The 12,958-nt window shown below is 51.1% G+C and overlaps 2 protein-coding genes across 2 annotated transcripts; both read right to left on the reverse strand.

Annotated features, from left to right (window-relative positions):
* Nucleotides 1–470: 470 nt before the first annotated feature.
* LOC148518675 (uncharacterized) lies at nucleotides 471–4,565 on the reverse strand. The gene is made up of 2 exons (XM_088477461.1): nucleotides 4,547–4,565; nucleotides 471–2,137 (listed from the first exon to the last, which is right to left on the reverse strand). Exons 1-2 carry the CDS (start codon nucleotides 4,563–4,565, stop codon nucleotides 1,245–1,247), a joined length of 912 nt encoding a protein of 303 aa, XP_088333587.1. The 3' UTR covers nucleotides 471–1,244.
* A 2,409-nt stretch (nucleotides 4,566–6,974) lies between these two features.
* Nucleotides 6,975–8,522, reverse strand: LOC148518676 (uncharacterized; the record flags this gene model as incomplete). The annotated part of the gene is made up of 1 exon (XM_088477462.1): nucleotides 6,975–8,522. A coding segment is annotated over one exon (918 nt), but the record flags the coding sequence as incomplete, so codon positions are not given.
* Between the last annotated feature and the right edge of the window lie 4,436 nt (nucleotides 8,523–12,958).

Consider the following 12,958-nt stretch of genomic DNA (forward strand, 5'->3'; position numbering starts at 1 on the left):
CTTGACTACCCACCCGTTTAGGTGATGATACTGCCCCCCGTTAGGTTGGTACAGCCAACTACCAGTCAACGAAGGGAACGCCCTTAACTCATAATTGCACCCGGACTGGTGAACTGCCGTTCTTTCCCGCCACAGCAAGGTTCTGCTTAGAAAAACCGCCGCACCGCCACCATACCAAGGACTACCCCAATAACGCCAACACCCTAAAAAGATCCACAAGAAATAATGACACACCTTCTTCTGTCAAATGAACTCCATCAGCCCTATATAAATGACTAAAACGAAATTGAATGCCCTTATGGTAAATGACACGGCCATCATTGGCCATCACAAATTTGGCTACTGCAAAGTTAAGCTTCTTCCTAGCCTCATCTATAGCGGGAAAACTCCTAACCCCACGCCAGACCTGTCGAGGCACAATGCAAGACCAAAGTAATGTACACGAGGGCCAGGCCGATAGTACCCTCGCCAAATCGTTAATTATATCAAGTCGCAATGCTAAAGAGGACCTCTGTCCTAAGTCGTTGCCTCCTAAATGGGTCACCAAAATACGTGGCCTGCCAAAATTTTTTGCGTACTCTAACAGTCTAGGACAAAAGGAATGCCATCTCATACCCCTGAAACCTATCCAACGGATCCTAGCAGAATGTTCACAAAGTGGAGCATGATCTGAACTCATAAAGCTAGCGGCCCAGAAAATATAAGAATGGCCTATAACCCAAATGTCCTGCGTGTCAAAGAGCAAACCTAAAAATGGAGAAAAGCAGTAAATACCAAATTAGTAGTTGTAATAAAACAATAACATTTTATGGTGTATTAGTGGGATCTGAAAGAACAATAAGTGAGTATCTGCCAAAAGAAAAAGTTTCTATTGGTTGCCAGCTTTACTATTTAAAGTGGCTAGGACAAACAAAAAGACACAAAGGGGAAGAATGGGTGGGGGGACATTGGGAAAAAACATGTGAACTCGGCAAGAGGTAAAATAAAAACCTGCTGAGGGATGGACTATGACCTAATTAAATGTTTTGAAATTAGCCGAATTGAATCCGTCAGATCAGGCAAAAATTGTAAAATCCCTCAAGACTCCCATTGCCAGCAATGGCGAGTAGCTAATCCCGAGTAGGGTAGACAGGGGTAACAGACGAGACAAGACGAGACGGAACTTGAGACAAAAACAAGAAAACCAGGCAAGCAATAAAACATAACATTGAAAATATTACATTGCCCTATGGTTCCAAACAATCTTAATGAGTAGGTCGGATGTAACTTTTATAAGTATCCGATTTCCAACGTCCCAGTGACTTAATTTCCGACGGTGAGAAACCCGCAGCAGCTGCCGAAGTTGCGGCGCCGATCCTAAATGAGTGCGTACCAAAATCCTGAGGTGAGAGGCCTAAACCCGATACACACCGCTTCAGAAACCAACCAAACTGGTATTTGGTAAGCGGAGTCCTGTTCAAGTGCATAAGCCATGAACCAGGTACATCCGGGCGTAACAATGCGTAACGCATCGCTAACGCCACAGGGCAGATCCGTTCGTCCTTAGACGGACTCAACGAGAACCACCTACCCCTACCAGTCTGGTCGGTCTTTGACCGCCGTATCCTACAAAGCAAAGCTCGATGAGTGACCGAGATATCCGAGCAGAGCATGGTGGCATCAACCCGTTTGGAAGATGCCACCAACTCCGATACGCGCAATGCGCCGTGAAAAGCCACCGAAAACGCCAGTTGGATCAGGATCGCCTCGTACTCGGTAAACGCCACTTCGGGGACTGCCCCCAGCACTGCCGGAAGCAAATGGGCGTCCACAGGTTTCCTACGGTCAGCAACTGGCCGAGAGACCCGCGCCCAACCCTTTAAAGCCTTCGCAATCAGAAAGCTTTTAGTAAAGTCAGGTTGTCCCTTTAATTTAACATAAAATGCAATGCCTGCCAAGGAGCGCGCCACAGAAGCCCTGGATCTACCCCCCAAACGGAGACTCCAAATAAAAGAAAGCATCGCACGATGCTGACCCTTACCTGCCTGCCTGCTGCTACGGGAATAGTCTTCCCATTCCTGCCAAGCCTGACGATAAGCTCGCAAAGTGGAGGGGGCTAGAGACTGCTCTGCTAAGCCCTCCATGCCGGCTCGATCACCTGCCAAACATAAGAGGGGCAAAGCACAGCATCAACGTCAGCACCAGGGGCCAAAGATCGGAATCTAGCCCACTGAAAACGTGATAACGCATCAGCTATCCCATTCTCTACCCCTGGCACGTGTCTTGCTTTAAACATGATGTTAAAACGCAAACATGTCAGCACCAGCTGCGCAAGCAAACGCAAAACCAGCAGGGAAGACGCGCGTTGACGATTAATCGCGTGCACCACGCCCAGGTTGTCACACCTGATCACGATGCTGCGATTGCGCAAGCGTTCACTCCAGATTTCTAAGGAAACCATTATGGGAAAGAGTTCGAGAAGGAGCAAGTCCCTGGTCAAACCCCTTCCTTCCCATTCCTCTGGCCAATGACCAACGCACCAGGAACCATCAAGGTAGCAACCGAATCCCGTGGCGCCTGCCGCATCGGTGAACAGCTGCAGCTGCAAATTGTCCGCGGGTGGAGGCAACCACAGCCGGACACCATTAAAATCCTGCAGAAACGAGACCCAGACAGAGAGGTCCCGCTTAATCTCTGAGGACAAACGGAGTAAATGTCTCGGCTTAGTGACTCCAGCCGTGGCCCTTTCTAGCTTGCGCGAAAAAACTCTGCCCTTAGGAATGACCCTACAGGCAAAGTTCAACAGGCCCAGGAGAGATTGCGCCTGCCGCAGGGTAATTTTATTGGAAGCCGTGCACTCCTCTATGGCATTACGCAATTTGTGAACCTTATCGAGGGGAAGGCGACAGGCGCCCGCCGAGGTATCGATCTCGATACCCAGGAATGACAAGCAAGAGGCAGGGCCCTCAGTTTTGTCCGCAGCAACTGGGACTCCAAAATGAAAAAACAGCGCTTGCAAAGAAAACAACAAATAACTACATCTATCTGAACCAGAAGGGCCGACGCACAAGAAGTCATCGAGATAGTGGGCTATCCCATGACCTCCGCAAGAAAATTCCACGCACCAGTGCAAGAAGGTGCTAAATCGCTCAAAATATGCGCATGACACCGAACATCCCATAGGCAAGCACTTGTCTATGTAATATTCGCCGTCCAAGCGAAAGCCCATAAACCGGAATGACTCTGGGTGTAAGGGAAGCAGACGAAAAGCCGATTCAACATCTATCTTAGCCATCAGCGCGCCTGGACCATAAAACCTAACTACGTTCAAAGCATCGTCAAACGACTGGTACACCACCGAGGAAACCTCAACTGGTATGGCATCATTTACTGATGAGCCTGGAGGATAAGACAGATGTTGAATAAGCCTGTACTTTCCCGGAATCTTCTTGGGGACCACTCCCACCGGGGAAATCACAAGATCCCTTATGGGAGGTTCTGCAAAAGGCCCTGCCATGCGTCCTAAGGTAACCTCGCTAGCCACTTTCTCCCTAAGAATGTGAGGCAACTCGAACGCAGATTTCAAATTCCTAGGCGAACCTGTGTCAACCTCTCTGCAAATAGGTAACTGGAAACCAAAGCTGAAACCTTTTAACAAAAATTCCGCGTCCCGGAGAACAGGGTACCAACGCAACCATTTTGCCATTGCGGCAACGCAGACGGGGGATGAAGCTTTACTTAGAACCAGCGCCTTTTGGCGGCTGAGCAGGCTGTTGCTGAGCACCCGCCTTGAAGCACTTGGCAACTGGGTGGCTGCCACTACATCGCAAGCAGAGGTGACGAAAACGACATTTCCGACCCTGCGTACAAGTGGAATTATTAAAAGCGAAACATTTTCCACCGGCCGCCTGCTGCTGGCCCCGGACGACCTGAACTAGCTGATTATTCACGTTGTACGCTTCAAACGCAGGACGCAAAGGCTGCGTGACCTCGAGCCAAACCTCTACGTCCTTCCAGCCTAGATCCATCACCCGTCTGCTGTCCTGCTTGCGACGGAATTCTTCGTCGTACGCTCGCCAAGCCATGCCCCTGGAGGACAACTGCATGCTATGAACTAAATGGAGGTACCTAATGACGTTCAGGTGCTCCTCTGGGCGCGTCTCCAAATAACAAGCCGAAAAAATGCAAAAACCGGCCAACCAATTATTGTAAGATTTGAAAGCTTACAAACCTATACCACCCTTTGCCCTAGCCGCCTTAAACGCCTTCTTAGCTTTTTCCGTAAGTGCAAAAATATCCACATAGTCACCTTTGCGGATCTTACTGCGGCAAGTCGCTCTTAAACCTCGCAATACAGCGGTGTTGTCACAATGTACCCCTGCAGAACCTTCTAAACCCTTCTCTATTGGCTTGCGCTTATGGGTGCTATGCTTACGCCTTGAGCGACGCTTTGCCTCCAATTTTGCATATTTAGCTGCTCTCTTGCGCGCTCTGCCCGCGCTGTCCGCGTTAGATATAGAGGAAGCAAAAGAAGACGTCAAGGAACTAGAGTCTGAGAAAGACCCACCTGAACCCTCCGATGTCATGGTATCAGACGAAAATCCAGACGGCCCCTCCCCGACATCCTCGTCAACCAGCTCTCCTTCTTCGACCACGTCATCTGAAAAAGAAGGAAAAACACCGGCCGCCACCTCTGCGGCAGGCAACCTAGCATCCATATTGCCATGCCTCGAGTCTTGAGTGATCGGAACTGAGGGCGCACTAGTGCCCACGCTATGCTGGGCCAAGCTAGGAGCAATGGCTCTCAATGCTTGCGCCAGCTGCTCTACCTCTGACCCCCCCTGCGCCCCTACAGGAATGACGTTAGCAGGCGCGACGGTTTGAGTAGGCAACGAGCCTGCCGGCGGAGCTGCCAAAAATGGGGCAAGCACAGCCGCCAGGGTTGACAAAGCAGATGCGATGGCTGAGGGATCTGGCTGCGCAGCAAAAGGGGGAGGGGTGGCAACACTCACAGATGCAGGGGATTGCACCCTATTACTGGTACTAGAATTCTGAGCCCCAGCCCTGGGAACATGAGCAGGGGACAGACTGGATGTGGAATGGCTGTAATGGCTAAGCCCCGCCCCCCGCTCACTAACATGGCGGGCGCCCCGCCGTGAGCGGGGAACGGGAAGGACCATGGGGACACTAGCATGGCCTTGGCTGCTCCTAGATGGGGCTCTATGGCCCCGCCGGGACCTCCGCCTTTTAGCGGAGGCTGTGACCTGGCCGCCGGATGGGAGAGCGCGCCCGCGTGTAGGTGTCGCGGCGCGATCCCGCCCGCTACCAGCCGCAGTGATCGCGGGAGCTCCGGCCGCGCCCGGAGTCAGCAGAGCCGGGCGCCGGCCTGAACCCCGCGCCTGCATAGCAGCGTCGCCGGAGGCACCACCCGCCACACACACGGCAGGGGCCACCCCGCGACGCCCAGCATGATTGGCGCCGGAGACAGGATCCGCCGCATCCGCGACGGAGGCTGCTCCTCCACGCCTGCGCAGGCCCCGCTCCGTAGCGGCGCCTGGAGAAGCACCCGCCGCGTCCGCAGCAGGGGCCGCCCCACGCCGCTGGCGTGAGCCAGTGTTCAGGTCAGTCTGGAGGAAGCGGGCAGGGGGGGGCGCAGAGCGGCGGGGACGGGGCATGGCTAATGACAAAAGCGAGGGTGGACAGGGCCAGGTAAAGGGACAATAATGTGCTGCTATTTATTTATATAGAGCCAGGAAAGTGAGGGAAAGCAAAGTGTTAAATGTAGAAAATAGGGGCAGGGATAAGAAGGGAAGAGAATCTAGTGATGAAAATAAAAAAGAAAAGAATTAACAGACCAATATAAGGTACAGACTATCACTGACCAACTCTGACACTGACCACAATCTGGAACAAAGAGGCTTTGGCCCTCACTTCTAGCTCCTTATATAATGTCTCTATTGAAAACCCGCCCCTGCTAACGATAGGCTAACTCTAAACAGTAATTTGCATACATGCCGGCCCCCATCCTAGAGGTTTAACACACCTCTTTTCTTATGCAATCTTTCGGTTTCACTAAACCTTCTATCGGATGAGGTGTTGTCATGTGTGCAAACCACTTATCATACTAACATAAAATAAAGACACTGAGACGTGGATTTGGCAGATAACTTGATGGCGATTTATTGGAGAAATTAATATTATTTATTAATTCTTAAATTAATTAAGGATGTATGGTGGCAAAGAAAGGACGGCCAGAAATCAGCCAGATCTGCTATGCCCACACACAAACAACAAAAGACATAGCAGGCGTAGATCGCCCAGAGTGCATACACATAACCATGTAAACCATGTCAAACACAAAAGGTAACGCTCACCCTCTAACTTGACTACCCACCCGTTTAGGTGATGATACTGCCCCCCGTTAGGTTGGTACAGCCAACTACCAGTCAATGAAGGGAACGCCCTTAACTCATAATTGCACCCGGACTGGTGAACTGCCGTTCTTTCCCGCCACAGCAAGGTTCTGCTTAGAAAAACCGCCGCACCGCCACCATACCAAGGACTACCCCAATAACGCCAACACCCTAAAAAGATCCACAAGAAATAATGACACACCTTCTTCTGTCAAATGAACTCCATCAGCCCTATATAAATGACTAAAACGAAATTGAATGCCCTTATGGTAAATGACACGGCCATCATTGGCCATCACAAATTTGGCTACTGCAAAGTTAAGCTTCTTCCTAGCCTCATCTATAGCGGGAAAACTCCTAACCCCACGCCAGACCTGTCGAGGCACAATGCAAGACCAAAGTAATGTACACGAGGGCCAGGCCGATAGTACCCTCGCCAAATCGTTAATTATATCAAGTCGCAATGCTAAAGAGGACCTCTGTCCTAAGTCGTTGCCTCCTAAATGGGTCACCAAAATACGTGGCCTGCCAAAATTTTTTGCGTACTCTAACAGTCTAGGACAAAAGGAATGCCATCTCATACCCCTGAAACCTATCCAATGGATCCTAGCAGAATGTTCACAAAGTGGAGCATGATCTGAACTCATAAAGCTAGCGGCCCAGAAAATATAAGAATGGCCTATAACCCAAATGTCCTGCGTGTCAAAGAGCAAACCTAAAAATGGAGAAAAGCAGTAAATACCAAATTAGTAGTTGTAATAAAACAATAACATTTTATGGTGTATTAGTGGGATCTGAAAGAACAATAAGTGAGTATCTGCCAAAAGAAAAAGTTTCTATTGGTTGCCAGCTTTACTATTTAAAGTGGCTAGGACAAACAAAAAGACACAAAGGGGAAGAATGGGTGGGGGGACATTGGGAAAAAACATGTGAACTCGGCAAGAGGTAAAATAAAAACCTGCTGAGGGATGGACTATGACCTAATTAAATGTTTTGAAATTAGCCGAATTGAATCCGTCAGATCAGGCAAAAATTGTAAAATCCCTCAAGACTCCCATTGCCAGCAATGGCGAGTAGCTAATCCCGAGTAGGGTAGACAGGGGTAACAGACGAGACAAGACGAGACGGAACTTGAGACAAAAACAAGAAAACCAGGCAAGCAATAAAACATAACATTGAAAATATTACATTGCCCTATGGTTCCAAACAATCTTAATGAGTAGGTCGGATGTAACTTTTATAACTATCCGATTTCCAACGTCCCAGTGACTTAATTTCCGACGGTGAGAAACCCGCAGCAGCTGCCGAAGTTGCGGCGCCGATCCTAAATGAGTGCGTACCAAAATCCTGAGGTGAGAGGCCTAAACCCGATACACACCGCTTCAGAAACCAACCAAACTGGTATTTGGTAAGCGGAGTCCTGTTCAAGTGCATAAGCCATGAACCAGGTACATCCGGGCGTAACAATGCGTAACGCATCGCTAACGCCACAGGGCAGATCCGTTCGTCCTTAGACGGACTCAACGAGAACCACCTACCCCTACCAGTCTGGTCGGTCTTTGACCGCCGTATCCTACAAAGCAAAGCTCGATGAGTGACCGAGATATCCGAGCAGAGCATGGTGGCATCAACCCGTTTGGAAGATGCCACCAACTCCGATACGCGCAATGCGCCGTGAAAAGCCACTGAAAACGCCAGTTGGATCAGGATCGCCTCGTACTCGGTAAACGCCACTTCGGGGACTGCCCCCAGCACTGCCGGAAGCAAATGGGCGTCCACAGGTTTCCTACGGTCAGCAACTGGCCGAGAGACCCGTGCCCAACCCTTTAAAGCCTTCGCAATCAGAAAGCTTTTAGTAAAGTCAGGTTGTCCCTTTAATTTAACATAAAATGCAATGCCTGCCAAGGAGCGCGCCACAGAAGCCCTGGATCTACCCCCCAAACGGAGACTCCAAATAAAAGAAAGCATCGCACGATGCTGACCCTTACCTGCCTGCCTGCTGCTACGGGAATAGTCTTCCCATTCATGCCAAGCCTGACGATAAGCTCGCAAAGTGGAGGGGGCTAGAGACTGCTCTGCTAAGCCCTCCATGCCGGCTCGATCACCTGCCAAACATAAGAGGGGCAAAGCACAGCATCAACGTCAGCACCAGGGGCCAAAGATCGGAATCTAGCCCACTAAAAACGTGATAACGCATCAGCTATCCCATTCTCTACCCCCGGCACGTGTCTTGCTTTAAACATGATGTTAAAACGCAAACATGTCAGCACCAGCTGCGCAAGCAAACGCAAAACCAGCAGGGAAGACGCGCGTTGATGATTAATCGCGTGCACCACGCCCAGGTTGTCACACCTGATCACGATGCTGCGATTGCGCAAGCGTTCACTCCAGATTTCTAAGGAAACCATTATGGGAAAGAGTTCGAGAAGGAGCAAGTCCCTGGTCAAACCCCTTCCTTCCCATTCCTCTGGCCAATGACCAACGCACCAGGAACCATCAAGGTAGCAACCGAATCCCGTGGCGCCTGCCGCATCGGTGAACAGCTGCAGCTGCAAATTGTCCGCGGGTGGAGGCAACCACAGCCGGACACCATTAAAATCCTGCAGAAACGAGACCCAGACAGAGAGGTCCCGCTTAATCTCTGAGGACAAACGGAGTAAATGTCTCGGCTTAGTGACTCCAGCCGTGGCCCTTTCTAGCTTGCGCGAAAAAACTCTGCCCATAGGAATGACCCTACAGGCAAAGTTCAACAGGCCCAGGAGAGATTGCGCCTGCCGCAGGGTAATTTTATTGGAAGCCGTGCACTCCTCTATGGCATTACGCAATTTGTGAACCTTATCGAGGGGAAGGCGACAGGCGCCCGCCGAGGTATCGATCTCGATACCCAGGAATGACAAGCAAGAGGCAGGGCCCTCAGTTTTGTCCGCAGCAACTGGGACTCCAAAATGAAAAAACAGCGCTTGCAAAGAAAACAACAAATAACTACATCTATCTGAACCAGAAGGGCCGACGCACAAGAAGTCATCGAGATAGTGGGCTATCCCATGACCTCCGCAAGAAAATTCCACGCACCAGTGCAAGAAGGTGCTAAATCGCTCAAAATATGCGCATGACACCGAACATCCCATAGGCAAGCACTTGTCTATGTAATATTCGCCGTCCAAGCGAAAGCCCATAAACCGGAATGACTCTGGGTGTAAGGGAAGCAGACGAAAAGCCGATTCAACATCTATCTTAGCCATCAGCGCGCCTGGACCATAAAACCTAACTACGTTCAAAGCATCGTCAAACGACTGGTACACCACCGAGGAAACCTCAACTGGTATGGCATCATTTACTGATGAGCCTGGAGGATAAGACAGATGTTGAATAAGCCTGTACTTTCCTGGAATCTTCTTGGGGACCACTCCCACCGGGGAAATCACAAGATCCCTTATGGGAGGTTCTGCAAAAGGCCCTGCCATGCGTCCTAAGGTAACCTCGCTAGCCACTTTCTCCCTAAGAATGTGAGGCAACTCGAACGCAGATTTCAAATTCCTAGGCGAACCTGTGTCAACCTCTCTGCAAATAGGTAACTGGAAACCAAAGCTGAAACCTTTTAACAAAAATTCCGCGTCCCGGAGAACAGGGTACCAACGCAACCATTTTGCCATTGCGGCAACGCAGACGGGGGATGAAGCTTTACTTAGAACCAGCGCCTTTTGGCGGCTGAGCAGGCTGTTGCTGAGCACCCGCCTTGAAGCACTTGGCAACTGGGTGGCTGCCACTACATCGCAAGCAGAGGTGACGAAAACGACATTTCCGACCCTGCGTACAAGTGGAATTATTAAAAGCGAAACATTTTCCACCGGCCGCCTGCTGCTGGCCCTGACGACCTGAACTAGCTGATTATTCACGTTGTACGCTTCAAACGCAGGACGCAAAGGCTGTGTGACCTCGAGCCAAACCTCTACGTCCTTCCAGCCTAGATCCATCACCCGTCTGCCGTCCTGCTTGCGACAGAATTCTTCGTCGTACGCTCGCCAAGCCATGACCCTGGAGGACAACTGCATGCTATGAACTAAATGGAGGTACCTAATGACGTTCAGGTGCTCCTCTGGGCGCGTCTCCAAATAACAAGCCGAAAAAATGCAAAAACCGGCCAACCAATTATTGTAAGATTTGAAAGCTTCCAAACCTATACCACCCTTTGCCCTAGCCGCCTTAAACGCCTTCTTAGCTTTTTCCGTAAGTGCAAAAATATCCACATAGTCACCTTTGCGGATCTTACTGCGGCAAGTCGCTCTTAAACCTCGCAATACAGCGGTGTTGTCACAATGTACCCCTGCAGAACCTTCTAAACCCTTCTCTATTGGCTTGCGCTTATGGGTGCTATGCTTACGCCTTGAGCGACGCTTTGCCTCCAATTTTGCATATTTAGCTGCTCTCTTGCGCGCTCTGCCCGCGCTCTCCGCGTTAGATATAGAGGAAGCAAAAGAAGACGTCAAGGAACTAGAGTCTGAGAAAGACCCACCTGAACCCTCCGATGTCATGGTATCAGAGGAAAATCCAGACCGCCCCTCCCCGACATCCTCGTCAACCAGCTCTCCTTCTTCGACCACGTCATCTGAAAAAGAAGGAAAAACACCGGCCGCCACCTCTGCGGCAGGCAACCTAGCATCCATATTGCCACGCCTCGAGTCTTGAGTGATCGGAACTGAGGGCGCACTAGTGCCCATGCTATGCTGAGCGAAGCTAGGAGCAATGGCTCTCAATGCTTGCGCCAGCTGCTCTACCTCTGACCCCCCCTGCGCCCCTACAGGATTGACGTTAGCAGGCGCGACGGTTTGAGTAGGCAACGAGCCTGCCGGCGGAGCTGCCAAAAATGGGGCAAGCACAGCCGCCAGGGTTGACAAAGCAGATGCGATGGCTGAGGGATCTGGCTGCGCAGCAAAAGGGGGAGGGGTGGCAACACTCACAGATGCAGGGGATTGCACCCTATTACTGGTACTAGAATTCTGAGCCCCAGCCCTGGGAACATGAGCAGGGGACAGACTGGATGTGGAATGGCTGTAATGGCTAAGCCCCGCCCCCGCTCACTAACATGGCGGGCGCCCCGCCGTGAGCGGGGAACGGGAAGGACCATGGGGACACTAGCATGGCCTTGGCTGCTCCTAGATGGGGCTCTATGGCCCCGCCGGGACCTCCGCCTTTTAGCGGAGGCTGTGACCTGGCCGCCGGATGGGAGAGCGCGCCCGCGTGTAGGTGTCGCGGAGCGCTCCCGCCCGCTACCAGCCGCAGTGATCGCGGGAGCTCCGGCCGCGCCCGGAGTCAGCAGAGCCGGGCGCCGGCCTGAACCCCGCGCCTGCATAGCAGCGTCGCCGGAGGCACCACCCGCCGCACACACGGCAGGGGCCACCCCGCGACGCCCAGCATGATTGGCGCCGGAGACAGGATCCGCCGCATCCGCGACGGAGGCTGCTCCTCCACGCCTGCGCAGGCCCCGCTCCGTAGCGGCGCCTGGAGAAGCACACGCCGCGTCCGCAGCAGGGGCCGCCCCACGCCGCTGGCGTGAGCCAGTGTTCAGGTCAGTCTGGAGGAAGCGGGCAGGGGGGGGCGCAGAGCGGCGGGGACGGGGCATGGCTAATGACAAAAGCGAGGGTGGACAGGGCCAGGTAAAGGGACAATAATGTGCTGCTATTTATTTATATAGAGCCAGGAAAGTGAGGGAAAGCAAAGTGTTAAATGTAGAAAATAGGGGCAGGGATAAGAAGGGAAGAGAATCTAGTGATGAAAATAAAAAAGAAAAGAATTAACAGACCAATATAAGGTACAGACTATCACTGACCAACTCTGACACTGACCACAATCTGGAACAAAGAGGCTTTGGCCCTCACTTCTAGCTCCTTATATAATGTCTCTATTGAAAACCCGCCCCTGCTAATGATAGGCTAACTCTAAACAGTAATTTGCATACATGCCGGCCCCCATCCTAGAGGTTTAACACACCTCTTTTCTTATGCAATCTTTCGGTTTCACTAAACCTTCTATCGGATGAGGTGTTGTCATGTGTGCAAACCACTTATCATACTAACATAAAATAAAGACACTGAGACGTGGATTTGGCAGATAACTTGATGGCGATTTATTGGAGAAATTAATAGTATTTATTAATTCTTAAATTAATTAAGGATGTATGGTGGCAAAGAAAGGACGGCCAGAAATCAGCCAGATCTGCTATGCCCACACACAAACAACAAAAGATAGCAGGCGTAGATCGCCCAGAGTGCATACACATAACCATGTAAACCATGTCAAACACAAAAGGTAACGCTCACCCTCTAACTTGACTACCCACCCGTTTAGGTGATGATACTGCCCCCCGTTAGGTTGGTACAGCCAACTACCAGTCAACGAAGGGAACGCCCTTAACTCATAATTGCACCCGGACTGGTGAACTGCCGTTCTTTCCGCCACTACATAATTAACTACAACAACCTGCCAATAATTGCAAAGGGAAGGGAGGGTGGGCAATCTGGAACAAAGAGGCTTTGGCCCTCACTTCTAGCTCCTTATATAATGTCTCT

The sequence above is a fragment of the Taudactylus pleione genome, unplaced genomic scaffold (genome assembly GCF_031769625.1).
Source record: "Taudactylus pleione unplaced genomic scaffold, aTauple2 ptg000201l, whole genome shotgun sequence".
Classification (NCBI taxonomy): domain Eukaryota; kingdom Metazoa; phylum Chordata; class Amphibia; order Anura; family Myobatrachidae; genus Taudactylus; species Taudactylus pleione.